This window comes from Eublepharis macularius, chromosome 2 (assembly GCF_028583425.1).
Source record: "Eublepharis macularius isolate TG4126 chromosome 2, MPM_Emac_v1.0, whole genome shotgun sequence".
In the NCBI taxonomy this organism is placed as follows: domain Eukaryota; kingdom Metazoa; phylum Chordata; class Lepidosauria; order Squamata; family Eublepharidae; genus Eublepharis; species Eublepharis macularius.
In genome coordinates, this window is record NC_072791.1 from 160,218,459 (window position 1) to 160,237,976 (window position 19,518).

Below are 19,518 nucleotides of genomic sequence, written 5' to 3' on the forward strand. Positions count from 1 at the left end.
CGCTCTTTCGGGGCCTCTCCGAGTTCTTCCAACTCTCTATGCAATTTCATAAATCTTTGCAATTGGGCTGGTATGGAATCCCCTTCTTTAATTTTAAAATCAAACAATTCTGTTTTAAGATAGATTATTTTGGTGCATGTCTGTTTTTCAAAACGCTTCTTTAAAGCTTCAAGCATCTCTTTTGCAGTATCAAAGGTATGCAAGTCCTGGACTTCATAATGAGATACTGAGGTCATAATTAATGTTTTGGCTAGAGCATTTTTCCTGGTAAATTCAAGCTTTATTTGAGAATCATCTGGTATGTTTGCAGTTAGAATGTCCTCAGCATTATGCATTTCAAGTTGGCTTTTTAATAATGCCAGCCACCAAGTAAAGTTGTTTTTATTTAAATGGGGCATATTGAAATTTCCTTGGCTAATTTGAAATGGCTTTGGATTACTCACGACTCCCTGGTCAGAGGAACTCATTTTTCAGCTGTGAAGATTCAGGCACACGTGGAGTTAACGATCTCCTTTGTTCTCTCTGCCGTCTCTGCTCCGCTCCGAGGGTAAAGAAAAAACTTCCAAATAGTTCTCAGCTGCAGTTTTCTCAGTGCAGACTAGTTTTAAGAAACTTTTAAAGACAACAAGATCTTTAAAATAATCTCCTTTTCCCAGTTACAACTGAATGCAGCAAAAAAGGTTTGGTAGAAAAAAAAATCTGAGCCTTTGTGCCTATCTAGCTTAGTCTCTCTTTAAAGATCCATTTCAAACTTATTTGCTTGTTTGGCAAAACAAACCACCATAACAAAATCACCAACCAAAATCGCCAAAATCAACCATCCTCTCTGCTACCACTTTGTTGGGGGAAAAAAGGTTAAAAATAGCTTTAAATCATAGGTGCAATGGATCTTGGATCAATAGAGAGTCAGCACACAAGTTTAGCTTTTAAAAAACATTTACTTCTAAAGAGAAAAGGGTCACAGGTTGCCTACAAAACAAAAACACCTGGAGCTACATTTCTCACTACTGTTTACAACAAAGAGCTGGGATAATGGAATGGAGAATCTTCTTCTTCCTCCTTCTTCTTGACCCTGAAAGGACAGTCACCTGACCTGTTGACCAATAACAGTTTACAAACACTCTCAAGTTTCCCGGGCTTGCAGATTATTGGCTTTGTGCCAGGTTCCCTTTCCAGGTCAATCTAAACAATAGCTTGGTAGGTAAACACATTAACCCCATAATGACTGAATCTCAGACCTTGCAACACACATATATTCCAACAGGAAGTTCCTGCCTCTCCCATCTCCCATCAGTTACCAGGCCATGCCAGGCAACTTTATCTGGGTTGAATGAATGTGATCAGAGGATGGAGGAATTGGTGATAGTTCCTTTGTCAGGGACAGACCACTATCTTCTCAGGTTTAGACTTAGGGGCATAACAGGAGTCTGTAGAGGTGGAGGGGGTCTGTTTAAATGATCCTCCACTGGAGACAGATGGTTCTGAAAGGTATTCTGATGGCTGAAGTAAATTTTCCTGTTGATATGGCTGGTGCTTCTGTTGATGACCTGCTTGACTGCTGCAATGAGGAAATGACCTGGACAGTTGACGTAATCACACCCAGGCACCTTCTCTCAAGTGTTATAGCCCAGGTAGCACCTTGCTTTGTTTGTTTTTTTAAGTTGGTTTGGCTTGAATTATCTGGTTTGACATTGGTTTTGTTGGGCTTCTTGATTCTGTTTGTACTTGGAGGCTTTTGGCCACTGGTTGTCGTGTGTGTTTGGCTATTGACTTCTGTGAATTTTTCCCCATAGAAAACAAGTAGGATGTGCAGGACCATCTTGTTCAAGGACCCATAAAATTGGACCCCTTGGTCCAATTTGGAAGAAAGGGGGAGAGTTTTTAGTGGAAAGGCAGCACTAGATTTCCAGAAATATTGGTATCACTTGGTTGAGAAACAGCCACTCCAGCCCAGTCCCTCATAGGGAATAATGGAACCCAAATAAATCTCAAATCCAGGATAAAACCAGAACCCAAATTCCTACATAGTATCAGGGAACCTGAATACCCCTATTTTTGGTACTTATGCCCTTTGTTATGGACCAACCCAGCCCAGCAGAACAGAGAGACAAACAGGACTCTTCTGAGGAAGAGGCAGCTGGCGAACCTGACCCAGATCCACAGCCAGTGGCAGAGGCACTGCAGGAGGAGGATGTCTCTGAAGGCTCAGGCATAGATCCACAGCCAGGTCCCAGCACATCAGTTCCTCAGCTTCCCAGCCCTGGGACAACAGCAGACAGCCAGGCACCTGCCAGCTCTGCCCCTCAGCTTCCCAGCCCTGGGCTGGCAACAGAAAGCCAGGTGCAGGCCAGCTCTCCCCCTTCATCACCAGAGCCTCTGGAGCACTGTCAGAGGAGGGCTAGGAGAGCCCTCCAAGCCAGAAGGCGCAGTGCCAGGCTAGCAGCACAGCACCGGCCCAGCATCATTAGTGATGATGAGTGCTTGCAGGAGCATGATTGAGACAGCTGGCAGGTGCATGATGCAGCACAAACTGCTGAACACTGTGAGGGTTAAAAGCAGCCGAAAAGGGAGTGGTTGTGTGGAAACACAGCATCCGCTTACTACTGACCTTGCTGCTGTGTTTGGAACTGATTTGCTTGTCTCTGACCTTGGCCTGTTATTGTGAACGTGTTTCTGGAATACCCCTTTGGACTTGAAGCTGTGAGTGTTGTCTAATTGGTGCCTGAACCTTGGAACTGTGATGTGTTCTGTTCAGACAACATGGGAGCTTTCCCTTGCCTGCTGCCTGTGTGAGTCGACACTCAGGGCACCCTTCCCCAAATCTGAATCTAAAAAATGCTGCCAATTTTTTAGGTTTGTATTCCTACCATATTCAAGGCTTTTATCACTAACAAGTCCCCTTATGATGCTTTTTTTACTATGACAGAAAATCTCACATTTATGGTATAATACAACATGCATACACCATAGTCATATATATAATCATAATCATAATCATAATCATAATCATAATCATAATCATAATCATAATCATAATCATAATCATAATCATAATCATAATCATAATCATATATATATGAATCATATACTATATATATATATATATATATATATGAATCATATACTATATATATATATATATAGTAGTCATTATGTTAGCTATACCAAAATAAGCTGCAACCATGCTCAAATCAAAGCTTCTCCTGAAAGCAACTCTCAAGACACACTTAACCCTGATGTTAAGTGAAATAAAAATGGACAAGTTCCCTTTAACTAGCATTCATCTGAATGAGCATTCCCTTGAAAGTTCAAGGAACAAGAGGAATAAGAAAGCCATTCCCCTATTCTTGAAGGCTTCTGGAGCAAGTAAAGCTAGTCCAGCACAATATTAGCTGCTCTAATATTGACTTCAAGCCATGGCTGAGGGTACCAAATGCTTTCAGCAGTGCATCTGGTTTGGTGCAGGGTAATTATTAATTACTGCCGAAGGATATAAACATCTCTCACACACAAGGCAAGCTGCAGCATGAGGGAAAGGTGCCTTCCTCACATTTGGCTCCAAAGTATGGAAAGACAAGTCAAAATAACAGAATGGTGAGCCAAGCACCTGTAATTGCCATTGGTAAGCCATCTGCTCCTGAATTAACAGAGAAATGGGAACTGATCCTTTAAAAAGAAGGGGAGCCAAAACTGACACCAGCATTTGGACCTGCATCCAGATAAGGGATATCAAGTTCTTGACACTACTTTCTTAACCTACTTATTTTGAAACGTATACCATTACAACTCAACAAGAAGCATTAACTAGCAGGAACAGAATTAAGAAAGCAAGAAATTATGGTGTTAAAAATACAAATGATCTCATCTCTCCAAATGGCTTGGCAGACATGAGCAATCAAATGTAACACAGGAAAGGTGTGTGAATTAGATCATTCCATGCCAATATGGACACTTGCCTTGGAGTGGAAATGATAACCACTGGAACAGGATGCTCCAATTTTCAGGCTATTTCTACCTCTCTTGGGTGGCTTCTCAGCCAGTGTTAACTTTTCTCTGCTGGAACAGATGGTATTAACATTTTAAACTACCCTTTTTGCCCTTTGATAGGTGTTTGATGCCAGGATGGTGCCATTACAGAAGAGCAAGTAAGATCCTCACTTTACCTCTGCCACCACATACAATATAAATGAACAAGAAAGGAAGTTTTCATTTCCTGAATTATGGGGGAATGTCTTTAAAATCAGACCATGGTAAAAATAGAAGTGCTATTTACATTTATTGGCTTCTGTACGACAAATAATAAACCACTTAAATGCATAGCCACTTCTGAATTCTTTCCCATGGTAGCAGTCTCCATGTGGCAAGTATGTGTATGAAAGCTTGAGTGATGATGATCTGGGAGTTTTCTTCTTGTCTTAGAAAACAGCCATTAAAAAGCTTGTGGTGCTGTGGAGAACTGATGTTGTTCTATGGAGAACTGATTTGGTGCTTGGAGCCACTGCCACAGAGATGAATTTAAAACAGCATGCATGCTAGCCATTCTGTGTGTTGATAATCAGATTTAGTGGGGATTCAGATAACCAACCTATCTAGTGCTGGAAATTTATTAGAAAGGGGCCAAAAGGAGTGGAACTTTGAGCAGTCCAACAACCAACTGACAGTGGAGTCAGTAAGCCACTGGACCTTTCCAGATAACTTAATTTGAACTGATCCTTTCCATTTTGTGAGCATCAAGAGTGATTGTCATTGGAAAGAAAAATCACTGATGGGTAAATCCCATAAGTTCATATATTGCATTCTAGAATTTTAGGAGGCAGGAAGGCCACTGGTTCTTATGAAGATATCACAGTATGTATCCCTATAAACAAACAGAATGGGAACTTCCAAGTACGCTTCTTCGTGGGTTGTAAGTAATACTCACTGTAAGTGACAGAATAGATGAGGCACCTGTTATATCTAAAAGCAGCATTGCTACTGATGTTATGGTACATTGCTTAAATTCATTGATACTTGGAACTTTTTTAATGCATTATGCATGTGCTATCCTTTCTGTATGTCAAGAACACTGCAGTAATCCATACTGGTCCTCTAAACTTAAGATGACATTTTAAAAAGTATGCAGCTATGGAAATACATAAATTATTAGTCCTGCAGGATGGATACTTGCTAGTATTACATCACTGCTGCTGATGATAAAGCTAGCGTGGACTATAATGACCATTTCCCTAAAATATTTATCTAGGGATTCTATGATGACATTCATTACACAAAAGTCCTCCTGACACACCTCATAATCAATGTCCAAGTCATCCGAATCTCCCTTAGTCCGGAAATGCTGCGTATGCTTGTCCACTGTAAAGTTCACTTGTTTATTGAATCGCTCAATGAGAACCGAATGCCAATGCTGGTCATCCAGGAGGCTGCCCAAGGAGACTGATGTGTGGCTGTTACTGAAACGCAGCTTAGCATCTCCTGTAGAGGCAATCAAAAGACATGGTTGGGACCAATAAATTATTTTCCTTTTGTATCCAGCCTCAGTAATGTCTAGTAGCTAAGATGCCTGCCCAAGTTTGTTTCTCAGAGCTGTGAGGATTCCTTCCAAGACACAAAGGATCATTCCACCCTGTAATCAATCCTTTGTGCGATATTCTTCCAAGTTCAGCCTTATTAACATCAACTTGCTTTACACACAAGGAGCCACTATTTGATATTTCATCACAGGAAACTATTTCTTGTTACACTCATGGTTGGGTCAAAGAGCCATAGATAATGTGGTGAAGGTGCAGACACAAAATATGCCACCATAAAAATTTCAAGTTTCCCCTTTATTCAAGGCTCCTATGTTCAATTAATCATGCATGTTTTGCAGCCTCAATGACGTATAAAGAGAAAACGTAAATACAGACTAGATCTAACAATGACAATGACAATGACAATGACAATGACGACGACGACGACAACAACAACAACAACAACAATAATAATAAATTTGCCACAATGCGGTCTGCCGGAATATCTACATATGTTGGTGTTTGAGCTGTGTGGAAATGTCAATTTCATTATTTCTGCCATGACAGTATTAGGAGAATTGTTCCATTGCCTGTTACCCAGATCTAAAGACAGTAGTGACTGTAACACTTAAGCACACCATCTGGATTAATTGAAAACTTGAGCATACAAATAAATCAGATATATTACGATCAGGGCTCGTACAATTTAATTACTCTTGGCATTTCAACACATTGCATTTTGCAGAGTGTATTTTAATTTTAATGAGAATACTGCTATCTATACCACTTTGGAGGGAAAACACAACAAAAAAGAATAATAATATTTTGGAATGCCATGGAAGAAATGTAAACAGTGAACAATATTTATGTAGGACATGTTTGCAAACTCCATAACAGAGGAAGAATGACTCCACAGTGCAATTATAGTTGCATTGTATGATATTGGAATCCATGTCTAACAATAATAAGACCACTGAGAAAGTAATTGCCTAATGGAAATTGATCGGGCACTGGAGAAATGTTTACATCATAGGGTCCCTTTTGGTTGCCTCCTCCATTTTGCTATGTTAACGCAATAGGAGACATAAATGTCTACTTATGGCTGTCATGATGTCCATGTTCATTGTCAGCACAATCGTAATGCCAGTGGAACAGCAGGATTTGACCAACAGAAACCAGAATTCGACCAGTGAAACCAACAAGATTTTCAGGGTATAAACTTTCCACAGTCAAAACGCCCTTTGTCAGATACCAGAAGGGTGACTGGCCCAAGGGTGCTTTGACTCTCGAAAGCTTAAACCCTGAAAATCTTGTTGGTCTCTAATGTACCACAGGGTTCAAATCCTACTGTTCTACTGCACACCAACATGGTAGCTGAGTTGTAATGTTTAACAACTGAAAAGGCACACCTTGATCGTCGAGTCTGTGAATCATGTTGGTTTGGATCCTGTGGCTTGAATCCAGCTGAGTGTTTACATAGATGGAAGGATTTTCACCCATAGAATACAACTATCTCCTCTATCCTCTCCTGCTACAGCCCAGAATGCCCTCTGCAATGCCACTCCTGAAACATTTCAGGAGGGGGGGGGGATATTGGTCTATGATTAGAGATGCAAAGCAAGAAAGTTGTGCTTCGTGGGCAGAAAGCTCACAAAAACAACCTGCTAGATCCACACCATTGACTCCAATAAGTGAACACCCTTTTTCTGGTATGGCTGAGCAAGAGCCGCCTTCTGGTAAGGCCTTGTCCTTGCTGTGGCAGAGGAAGGTTCTACATTTAGCAGAAGGAAATTATAGGATAATAGCATAAGTTACAACTTCGTGTTTTTAAAGACTCATTAGGAATGGGCTAGGACTGGCAACAGTTAATTGTGACTCACTTTCCCCCTTCCTACAGAATAATTCCTCACTTTCTTTGAGGTGAGAATGATTTTAACAATATCATTATATTTAAAAAATAGTATTATGAGAATGCAGCCCCTTCCCAACAGCTGCCTCGCAGCTTAAGCTGGGGGTCAAAGTTTGCCCCCTCGGATGGAGAAGGGGGCAGACTGGTTTCCTGGTCATCTGGGCTTCAGGCTGGAGGCAGAGACAAGTGCACTTGGAGGAGTCTCTGCCCCGTAGCTTCAGTCTCTCCGTGTGATTGGTCCACCCGCCTCGCCCTGTTTTAGTGCAGGATTAGTCGGATGCTGTTCCAGAGCATGGTAGGAATTTTTTACCATTACCCAAATTGGCTGGATGGGGTTGGGTTTTTTGCCTACCTTGTGCTGAAGCAGAGGATTGAGGCATTTGCAGGGTGGTGCCTAGTAGGTTTCACTGGCAGGAGAAAGTTGGGGAATAGGAAACAGGCCGGTGAGCATCCCTTTGGCAATTCCCCATCGGTGGGGAAAGAGGTCTGTCAGGAACGAGGGTAGGCTTCATGGCTGCCACCACCTCTCAAGACCACCTCCAGGGAACCCCAGGTGCAAGTCCTTCCCTCATGCTGTATGGCTGAGGCTTTAGGAGTTTGATGGGGGGGAACCCTTTGCCTAGCCTGCCGGGTCCAGACCATTCTATGAATGGCTCAAGCCCTGAGAAGTGGGGCTCGCCCAGGCAGGTCAAGGAGGAGGTCCAGGAGTGACCCCGTGGCTTGACCTGTTCCACCAATTTGCCTTTGCCACAGTTTAGTATTGATGTTGTGTTTAATAAAGTGGCCCATAGTTCCAACTACTGTCTGTCTCATTCTTCTGATTGCAGAGGCAAAGCAAGAGCCCTAAAAATGTTCTGAAATTTACAAGAACATTCTTATTATCAGATCATGTCATGATCTGATTTTCCTCTCTTGAATATTATCCAGTTGTGCATTTTATGATCTGAAAGATCATGATGTTAAATATCCTTCATCTTTTGAGCAGCTGAAAATTGAAGAGTGCATATTACAAAGTGATAGCTTACAAAACATCAGATCAAAGAAGTACTTTATCAGCATGTGTATAAGATTTGTTTTGCTCTAAATCCAAATACACACTGAATGAAAGAAGTCATGTTCTAAGAAATCATCCTTAACTTGTGGAATCCGGCACACCCAGCTGCAGCAAAGCTGCTTTGGCTGGGTGCCGTCCATTGCTGCCTTGCCTGGAGGGAGGGGCAGACTCCCTTCCCGGGCATACGGGGATTCTGGCTGGGGGCGGAGCCAATGCTTTCTAGCGGCTCCGCTTTCCCAGCCAGCAGTCGCTTTCTGCTTCGGCCCACCCACCTTGCCCTGTCTCAGTGCAGGATTAGCCGGCTGCTGTTGCAGAGCCAGGTAGGAATTTTTTGCCTCTTCACTATATTGGCCTTTGGTGTGGGGGTTTTTTCGCCTACCTTGCACTGATGGCTGTGGCGGAGGTTTTGGCCTGGGTGGTGCTGTGTCGGTCCCTTGGCAGGAGATTCTCGGGAATAGGGAGCGGGACGGTGAGCACCCAGTGGCATTTCCCCATGTGGGAACAGGGTCTGCCATCAGTGCGGTATGCTTGTGACGGCTACCAATGCACAGGCAGACGCCTGCGGGGATCCCCAGGAGCAAGCCCTTCCCTCATGCTGTACGGCTGGGGCGTTAGGAGCTTGCGGGGGGGGGGATCCATTCGCCTGGCTGGCCGGGTTGCAGTCATTCTCAGGATGGCCTACACCCGGGGCTTTGGGGCTCGCCCAAACAGGTCAAGGCGGAGGTCCGGCGTTGACCCCGTGGCTTGACCTGTACCGCATAGTTGGCCCTTGCCTTAGTTATAGTTATATTTACTGTTATATTAATAAACGGCCCTTTACCTCCAAGCCTGTGTCTGTCTCTTCTTTCTGGCTAAGGCAGCAATGAGTAAGCACTCCAAATCTCTCTGAAGACTTTTGCTTTGACAGAGAGCTTCTATAATCTTTGGACTTTTTGTATATCTTTCCTCAAAGATGATTCTAGATGAGTTATTCAGACTTTAAACTGCTGAAATTAAATCCCACCAATTTTTGTGTATATGCTGGGAAACTTCAAGAAGAACCTAATGTTCTCCACAGGAATCTTTTCCACACATCCTGGGGGGAGGTTTACATTACTCCTTGAGAGTCATAACTCTAAACAAGTCTTGCAGAATTTATTTCATACCCTTTAGCTTGATGTACAGTCATGGTCAATTTTAGCATTAATAACTGACAGTGTGAGTAGCAATGATCTTTACTAGGTTACCCAATCAGGGCAACCATTGCTGATTTTTATTTGTTTGTTTGTTTATAGTCTACCTTTCTTACTGAGACTCAAGGTGGATTGCACAGTGTAAGTTAAGATGATAAATGGCTGGAACATTCAATAAACAATACAATAGGGTATAGATTGCAGAAATTGGAAAACAAGTGTAAATTCGAATGCAGAGCTGAAACAAAACATAAGCAATTTGGCCTATGTTAAACAATGTAGAAACTACCCAGTAGGAACATACAGCAACAGACAATATACAATAATATAGATTATATACAGTAATATAGATGTATACAGTAATATAGATGAAAGCCTTCGACAACAATATAGATTATAGTCTGTATTTGCCTTCCCAGCCAGCATCACTGTGTCTTTTCTGGGTTCAGTTTCAATTTGTTCACTATCAGCCATTTGACCACAGCTATCAGACAGTGACTCAAGATCTGTACTGCATCACCAGGGTATTTAGATAGAGACAGAGTTGGGTGTTATCCATGTAGTGATGACACCCAATTCCATAGCTACAAATGATTTTTCCTAAAGCTTTTATATAGAGATTGAATAACACGGGAGATAAGACTGTGCCCTGTGGAATCCTGCAAGATAATTCCCACACTGAAGAAAGCTGGTCTTGAACAGCAAACCTCTAAGTCTGGTCCATGAGGAACGGTTTAAACCAGTCCGAAGTACATCCACTGATACCTGCTTCTGCATCCAAATGCTTAATCAGGATGACATGATCTCCTGTATCAAAGGCTGCAAACAGATGCAGGAGGAGCAACAAAGATATCAACATTCAGACAGAGATCATCAACTAAAAAACCAGAGCTGTGTCTGTTCTATAGCCCAGCCTGAACATGATTGAAAATTGTCCAGCACATAAGAGTTATCCAAGAAGACCTGGTGTAGTCTGCTACTGCTCTCTCAAGCACTTTGCCCAGAAATCACTTTGCCTAGACAAGGTGATAATCAGCCACATCATTTTTTTGTCAGGGAATGGCTATTTTAGTAGTAGGCTGATGACTGCCTTTTTGCAATGTTGATTTAATTTTCTGCAGAATCCAAGACCTCATTATTTTAGGCTTATTTGAACTGAGACCTGCACAAATTTCACAGAAGCCAAACAGCTGAACTGGAAAGCTGGCCCAGGTGTCACACTCATATGACCAATTGGAATGCTCTCTCTATTAATGAGTATTTCTATTTGTCCCTACACTCAGGGCCAAGCTACAAGTGATGAATGACACTTGAACAACAAGTGCATTTCTCCCTTTTCACTTGCCCTCCACTCAATCCACTTGCCGTTCAAGTGTCATTCGTCACTTGTAGCTTGGCCCTGAGTGTCAATCAGCTGACAGAATTCTTGTTATAATATGCCAGATGATGTACTTATGAGAAATTCAATGAGACACATAAATACTCCATGTATCAAGGGACAACTAACAGCTTTGTCTTCCTGGGAACAGAAGATCCACAGGTTGGAGGAAGACTCCTTAGGCTGGAGCAAAACTTCTTAGGCTGAACTTCCTCCAGCCTAAGGGACGGCATCACTCATGATTTGCACACACACCCCCAGTCAAAATGAAAGGCAGACACAAAACTTGGGAATAAAATTGGGCCACATTATTGAATACAACATAATTTGTCACTACGACAAGGGATCCAGCTAACTAGTGGTACAGGTCAAGCCCTGGGGTCACTGGGTACATCTGGGGCTCATTTCAGCCCTGACTTTCCTGGAACTGTTTCCTATACTAGCAGTGGTCTGTTTGTGGGGGGCCAAACTGGCAGATCGTACTGTCCATTTCTGGTGTGATAATCAGGCAGTGGTATGCATCCTTCGTTCCTTCTCATCCAGATCCTTATGGATTATGAGGCTGCTTAGGGCATTCACGCTTCAGTGTTTGCAGCTGAATGTTTTGTTCTGGGCAAGGCATGTTTTGGGTGTGAATAATGGCATGGCACATGCTCTGTCAAATATGGCCCATACCAGTAAAACATCTTATGCAGTTCTGTGTGGAGCAGAAAGGTAAGGGGCTGATGGTTAAGTCCATAAGAAGCCAGCAACTCTTGCCTTTGCCAGCAAGACTAGGGGCATGGTGGACCCCACTGGAGACTTCAGGTTGAGAAAGATGCTTGAGGGTTGGTCACAGAAAAGAGGATCATGTGGTAATGTCAGGCAACCCATTTCCCCTTCGGTGCTCTGAGGCCTCAGCCTTGTGTGGAAGAATGTGTGCCACTTGGACTTCAAAGTGGCATTGTTCCATGCTGCCACTCTTATGGCATTTTGGGGGGCTCTGCGGGTTAGTGAATTGGTTGCCCAATCCCTTAGGGAGGGGTCTGGTCATGCCCTTATGGTGCAAGACCTCAAGTTCATTAACAATACAGTTACTCTCAGGTTCTGGTGGTCTAAAACCAACCAGAAGGGCAAAGGGACAGAGATTCAGTTGAGTTCCTGTTCTGAACTGGGTTTGTGTCTCTTGAGTGCACTTAAGCAGTTCGTGGAGTTGCGAGGGGATAGTGAGGGATTACTTTTCTGCCATGTGAACAACATCCCTCTTACTAAGTACCAGTTCTGGGCGGTCACAGGTAAGGCTCTCGCCAGACTAGGTGGGTGTCAAATTTGGCACACATTACTTCAGGATTTTACTGGGCCTGCCATCCAAAAGATAATGTATTGGCGGTCCACAGATAACAGGGCATACATGCAACCTCTGTCATCCTTGTAAATTGTTGGTTCTGTTTCTTTCTTCAGGTGCTGTGTCTCACTGCGAGAGGCTCTGGATCCTCATCTGTGGACACAGCATAATCTTCTGGGTGGCCCATCAAGCCAGGAGGACACCGAACGGGTCCCAGCTCAACCTTAGTGAGTGCACTATGGTCGAGTGGCAGGGCCATAAAGGCCTTTGTTGGCCTGGGTTGCTGCCACTCCTTTTTGAGGGAAGGAGAGGCCCACCTCCTCACATCTTAGTCATCTACCTAGGCAGCAATGACCTTGGCTTGGTGAAGGGAAAGGCCTGGGAGGACTTGCTGGTTATGGGCAAGTCCTGGCCTGATGTGCTGATCATGTGGACAACAATGCTTCCACGTTTGGTATGGTGGGAAGCCTCAAATCCTGCGAGGATGGGGTGGGCTAGGCACGGGCTCCACAGAGCCCTGGAAAAAGCTCTAGCAGAGGGTCTGGGGATCTACTTGCCACATCCCAGAATTCAGGCCGGCGTGCCAACCTCTATTGAGGTGATGGGGTCCACCTTTCAGTGGCAGGCAACAACATATTTTTGGATGATTTACAGCAAGAGCTCAGGTTGGCTCGTGGGTCATGAGGGCCTAAGCAGAGGCTTGGCCCTAGCAGTGGCAGGTTAGGATGGAAAATGAGCAGGCTGGTGACCCCCTTGGCACAGCTTCATTGGTGAGGAATTGGGGTCTGTCAGGAGTGGCTGGTAGGCTGTACAGTAGCCAGCTGCAAGGGCAGGCTACCCTGTACAAGTATGGCCCTCCTGCTGTATGGTGAGGTGCTGCAGGCTTGGAGGGGGGACTATTTGCCTTGCCGCCGAGTACAGCCACGCAGTGGGGGCTCACCCAGACAGGTCAAGGAGGAGGTTTGGAGTGACCCCAGAACTTGACCTGTACTGCTAGTTAGTTAGATCCCTTGCCATAGTGACAAGTTATGTTGTATTCAATAAAGTGGCCCAATTTTATTCCCAAGTTTTGTGTCTGCCTTTCATTTCGACTGGGGGGCGGGCAAGACAGCCCCTTCCCAGCCAGATGCAGAGTAGCTTGGTCGGGGCCGCATTTGCAGCCCCGTTAGAAGGAAAGGCTGACTATGCCTTTCATGGGCATCCGGATTTGCTGGGGGTGGACAAAGCTTAAGGCATATAAGCCCTTCCTTCTGCACCCTTGCCACATTTTGCTCAGCCCACCCACCCTCACTATTTCAAGGCAGGATTAGCCAGTTGCTGTTTATCAGCGCCAGGTAGGAATTTTTTCTCTTCTCCCAATTGGCTTTCAGGGAGGTAGGTTCACTTACCTTGCACTGCGGGATGTGTTTAGTTAACTGGTTTGGTGGAGCTGTACCGTATCACTCATGATTTATATAAGACTTTAGAGTGTGTCTTAGGAGTTAGGCAGGCTAATTTACCATCTCTTCTGCTTTTTTTTTTTTTTTAGCTGATTCACAACTGCTCTCAACATTTCCTGCTTCTAAGTGTATGCTTCCCCTTTAAGCTTCATTTTTGGGGATTGGAGTTGCTATTTTTCTTTCAGTTAATTTACATACCTGGAGTAAGTATGCAAAGAAGTATTTCTAAGTATGTAGAAATCCCTATGTGGTGTGTCAGTGGCCAGGTTTTGTGATCATAGGGGTGGCCAGCTACTTATTATTTTAAGGAATAATTTTTATTTATCTGTTATGAAGAGATTTATTCAAAATATGGAGGGCACATTCTTGAAGTAAATCCTTTAGGATATTCCTTCCTGCTGCTTCAAAAATAGAATCTTTTTCATCATTTCTTCTTTATATAAAGCAATTTATGCATATTATTTCAATAGTTCTCAAATGACCCTTATCCAAATGAGGTTAATAATAAATAGATTGTTGTTGTTATTCTCATATTAATTTTACAGCTGAGTTTCTGACGCTGTGTAAAAATACACTGCATAAGGCCACTGGGTGAACTTACACTAGAAATCACTTATTGACTTTGAGATCACACTATTGCATCCCTTCTTGCACTAGCAAATCCCATCAGTCATCATATGTTCATGGATTCCTGAGGACAAAACAGTGGTACTCTCACTCCACAGTTTGTAGAGCCACGTTCATAATTACCATCAACTAAAACAGCCCCATGACAACTGAATGAACTTTGTGTCACACCACCAAATATATATGTAGAATAATATAAGGTATAACTATTAATATTAAATATGTACCTATAAATTTTTAAAATTATCACAGTACCTGAGTATATGTAAGGTTGTGTCTCCTCACCACTGCTTAACGTTAGCCAGCCCTTGTGTATCTGAAGTGAGGGGAGGGGATTCCCTCTCTGCCTTCTCACTCTCTCCTCAGTATAAGGGCCAGAAACTTAGATAAGAGAGTGAGATTGCCAAGGTTCCAGGAAGAGAGCAAGCAGGCTGTGAAGAAAGGGGAATAAAATCATCACCACCCCACTGTGGGAAGTTTTGTTTTTTTCCTGGATGGCTGCTGTGATGGTGAGGTCTTCTCTAGGGGCTGCTTGCTCTCCTCCCAATTGCCACCTGGATGCTGGGACAAGAATGCACAGCGGAAGTTTGAGGGAGAAGATGGGCCTTACTTCCATCCCTGGAATGAACTCATTTCTCAGGACGGCTCATGGTTTAGCTATCCTCCAGTTCCTGCAGTGGCAGGAAGGTGGAACCACCTGCTAACCACAAGTCCTATAGAGCAATGGCCTTGCTTGCTTTCCTAGAATGGGAGGAGGTGCCACATTGGGAAACAGTGTCCAGAAGAGCCACAGATGGTATGGTAAAGAGCCATATATAACTCCCAAACCACCGAGTAACATTGGGATAAAGAACAGAGATGCATTATCTGAAACTGTAGAAAGACTAACAAATACATTTGCCAGGGGATCTCCCACCCCCAAGGATATGCTCCTGCTATCTCTCACCTGGCCAGTGTGCATGGGGGGAGGTGGGAGAATGGGGTGGTGGGGATGAAATATGCTCTCTTGTGCTCTGGAGCACCTCCACATTGCTTTCAGAATAACATCATTCCAAAGTGATGGATCATGCAAGGTGAGTTCCCCATGGCACAACTCCCCCCATTACCCCCTAATTTCCCATTTTTACCCCCAGCGGGCCTGGAAACCCTGCTAACAAAATAGTGACTATGCTCTTGGTTACCTATTCCATTGCTGGCAACTGGCAAAAGATGGGAGGGGCATAGACCTGATGACATGGCATTGTGCAATGCCACAATATCACTTCCAGGAGTATAACCAGAAGCAACATCACCATGTTACTCAGTGCTCTCGGATTTCTCTGCTCAATGCCTTCAAGTTCCAAAAATCTTTTGAATTCTGCATTGCAATATTCTCCCCCACCATCAGTGCATAGACTCTGGGGTGCTAATTAGTGCAAACTAATTATTAACTGTGGCAAAAAAGTGTTTGAATTTTTCATCTTTGCTCTTCATCAGGTATACAAAGCTGTATTTTGTTTTGCTATCAGTAAATGTTGCAAAATACTTGTCCCCACCAAAAGACAATGCTAGTAGGCCAACAAGGTCAGAATATATAGTCTCCAGAAACTCCTTATCATGAGTAGTAGACATCCCAGTGTAGTTTGGGCCAGTCCCCTTTGCTTTAAGACATGTGTCACATCTTTCTTTTGCCTTCTCACAACTAGGAACAGAAATTCCAGTCTAGGGGTGTGCAAGCCAAAAATTTTCGGCTATAGCCGAAAGTAGAAAGCCGAAAGAAGATTCTCTATCGTTAAAGCCGAAAGCCGAAACAAGAATCTCTTTCGGCTTTCGGCTTTCGGGATTCTTTCGGCATTATTTCGGCATTCTTTCAGCTTTTTTCTAAGGGAAAATGCCTCCGTCTTCCAGGACGCCTGGAGGAGGCATTTTCCCACCGAATAAGCCCAAAATCGGTGGGGACCTTCCTCTAACCCTTCTCTAACAACCACCCAAGTTTCAGACAGATTGGACTTTGGGGGGCCATGTTATGGCCCCCCAAAGCAGGTCCCCCCATCCTCCCATAAGAAAGCGAAGGAGCAGCATATTGTTAGCATGCTGCTGCTAATCTTTCTTCATTATTTCCTATGGGGAAAAAATGAAGAAGCAGGCTTCCTTTGACAGGGGTGGCATTTTGCATGCAAAATGCCCCCTCACCCTCAGGGGCCCTTCTCCCACCCCTCCTCCCACCCCCCACCAAGGCTCAGCCTGCTCCCACTTGGGGGGGCCATTTCATGGCCTCCCCAAGTAGGTGCTCTAATCTCTACCGCTGACAGCTGGGGGAGGCTTGTGTTGCCAGGGGTGGCATTTTGCATGCAAAATGCCCCCCAACCCTCTGGGGCCCTTCTCCCACCCCTCCTCCCACCCCCCACCAAGGCTCAGCCTGCTCCCACTTGGGGGGGGGGCATTTCATGGCCTCCCCAAGTAGGTGCTCTGCTCTCATCTCTACCACTGACAGCTGGGAGAGGCTTGTCTTGCCAGGGGTGGCATTTTGCATACAAAATGCCCCCCAGCCCTCTGGGGCCCTTCTCCCACCCTTCCTCCCACCCCCCACCAAGGCTCAGACTGCTCCCACTTGGGGGGGCCATTTCATGGCCTCCCCAAGTAGGTCCTCTCAGCCCCTAAAGTCCACCCCTTACAGCCCCACACAAACCCAATTCCCCCCCAGCTGCCACACACAGACCCAAATCCCCACATTAGCCCCTCACAGACCCAAATCCACCCCCACCTGCCCCACACCCATAACCACAGGAACAGGCTGGCAAAGGCCAGCCCTCTCCCTTTGTTCCCTATGCTGGGAACTTCTAAACTCTCTTTCCCTGGGCAATTCTGCACAGCCCAGGGGTGCCACAATGGTGGGCACACTTCTGAGTGCCAGCTTGTCCCTGTGAAAGAGCACCTGAACCACAGACACCCTCCCTCAAATTCCCCCACCACCTACAGAGATGGCTGGCCAGCCAGCCCCATTGTTCCCTTAACATCAGAGAATCACAAAACACGATTCCTGTCAAAAACACTTTATTTCTTGAACAGCTTTAGGTTACACAGCAGGGGGGAACACCAAAGGGCATGGCAGCACTATCTTACACAAAAATAACACAACTCACTTAACATCAGAGAATCACAAAACACGATTCCTGTCAAAAACACTTTATTTCTTGAACAGCTTTAGGTTACACAGCAGGGGGGAACACCAAAGGGCATGGCAGCACTATCTTACACAAAAATAACACAACTCACTTAACATCAGAGAATCACAAAAGCACAATTCCTGTCAAAAACACTTTATTTCTTGAACAGCTTTAGGCTACACAGCAGGGGGGGGACACCAAAGGGCATGGAAGTAGTATCTTACACAAAAATAACACAACTCACTTCACATTAAAGAATCACCCCAAAAATTGCTGTCAAAAGCACTTTATTTCTGTAACTGCTTTAGGTTACACAGTAGGAAGGCACCACAGAGCAGGAAAGCAGTGTACTACACAAAAATAACACAACTCACTTCACATCAGAGAATCACACAAAAACAATTGCTGTCAAAAACAGTGAAGTGGGTTGTATCATTTTTTGTAGTACATTGCTATCATGCCCTGTTGTGCCCTCCTACTGTGTAACCTAAAGCTGTTCAAGAAATAAAGTGTTTTTGCCAGGAATTGTGTTTTTGTGATTCTCTGATGTTAAGCGAGTTGTGTTATTTTTGTGTAAGATAGTGCTGCCATGCCCTTTGGTGTTCCCCCCTGCTGTGTAACCTAAAGCTGTTCAAGAAATAAAGTGTTTTTGCCAGGAATTGTGTTTTTGTGATTCTCTGATGTTAAGTGAGTTGTGTTATTTTTGTGTAAGATAGTGCTGCCATGCCCTTTGGTGTTCCCCCCTGCTGTGTAACCTAAAGCTGTTCAAGAAATAAAGTGTTTTTGACAGGAATCATGCTTTGTGATTCTCTGATGTTAAGTGAGTTGTGTTATTTTTCTGTGTGGGGGACTGTTGGTGTAATGTGTCATAATGCTTTGCCTACTTGTACTTTGGAAGGGAGAAAAAAAAATTAAAACTTTATTTTGTGTTGTTCTTGTTTTATTCTTTGTTGTGCAGTTGGTTCCCATCATAGGGAACAATGGGGCTGGCTGGCCAGCCACCTCTGTAGGTGGTGGGGGAATTTGAGGGAGGGTGTCTGTGGTTCAGGTGCTCTTTCACAGGGACCAGCTGGCACTCAGAAGTGTGCCCACCATTGTGGCACCCCTGGGCTGTGCAGAATTGCCCAGGGAAAGAGAGTTTAGAAGTTCCCAGCATAGGGAACAAAGGGAGAGGGCTGGCCTTTGCCAGCCTGTTCCTGGGGTTATGGGTGTGGGGCAGGTGGGGGTGGATTTGGGTCTGTGAGGGGCTAATGTGGGGATTTGGGTCTGTGTGTGGCAGCTGGGGGGGGGAATTGGGTTTGTGTGGGGCTGTAAGGGGTGGACTTTAGGGGCTGAGAGGACCTACTTGGGGAGGCCATGAAATGCCCCCCCCCCAAGTAGGAGCAGTCTGAGCCTTGGTGGGGGGTGGGAGGAAGGGTGGGAGAAGGGCCCCTGAGGGCTTGGGGGCATTTTGCATGCAAAATGCCACCCCTGGCAACACAAGCCTCCCCCAGCTGTCAGTGGTAGAGATTAGAGCACCTACTTGGGGAGGCCATGAAATGGCCCCCCCAAGTGGGAGCAGGCTGAGCCTTGGTGGGGGGTGGGAGGAGGGGTGGGAGAAGGGCCCCTGAGGGTGAGGGGGCATTTTGCATGCAAAATGCCACCCCTGGCAAAGGAAGCCTGCCTCTTCATTTTTTCCCCATAGGAAATAATGAAGAAAGATTAGCAGCAGCATGCTAACAATATGCTGCTCCTTCGCTTTCTTATGGGAGGATGGGGGGGACCTGCTTTGGGGGGCCATAACATGGCCCCCCAAAGTCCAATCTGTCTGAAACTTGGGTGGTTGTTAGAGAAGGGTTAGAGGAAGGTCCCCACCAATTTTGGGCTTATTCGGTGGGAAAATGCCTCCTCCAGGCGTCCTGGAAGACGGAGGCATTTTCCCATAGAAAAGCCGAAAGAAAGCCGAAAGAATCCCGAAAC

General features: G+C 44.8%; 1 protein-coding gene across 1 annotated transcript in view; it reads right to left on the bottom strand.

Annotated features, from left to right (window-relative positions):
* Window positions 1–19,518, bottom strand: part of CNTNAP5 (contactin associated protein family member 5) — a 472,567-nt gene that overhangs the window by 308,165 nt on the left and 144,884 nt on the right. The window contains exon 6 of the mRNA XM_054970095.1: window positions 5,288–5,472. Within this exon, the coding sequence (XP_054826070.1) occupies window positions 5,288–5,472 (185 nt within the window). The remainder of the gene's footprint in view (window positions 1–5,287; window positions 5,473–19,518) is intronic.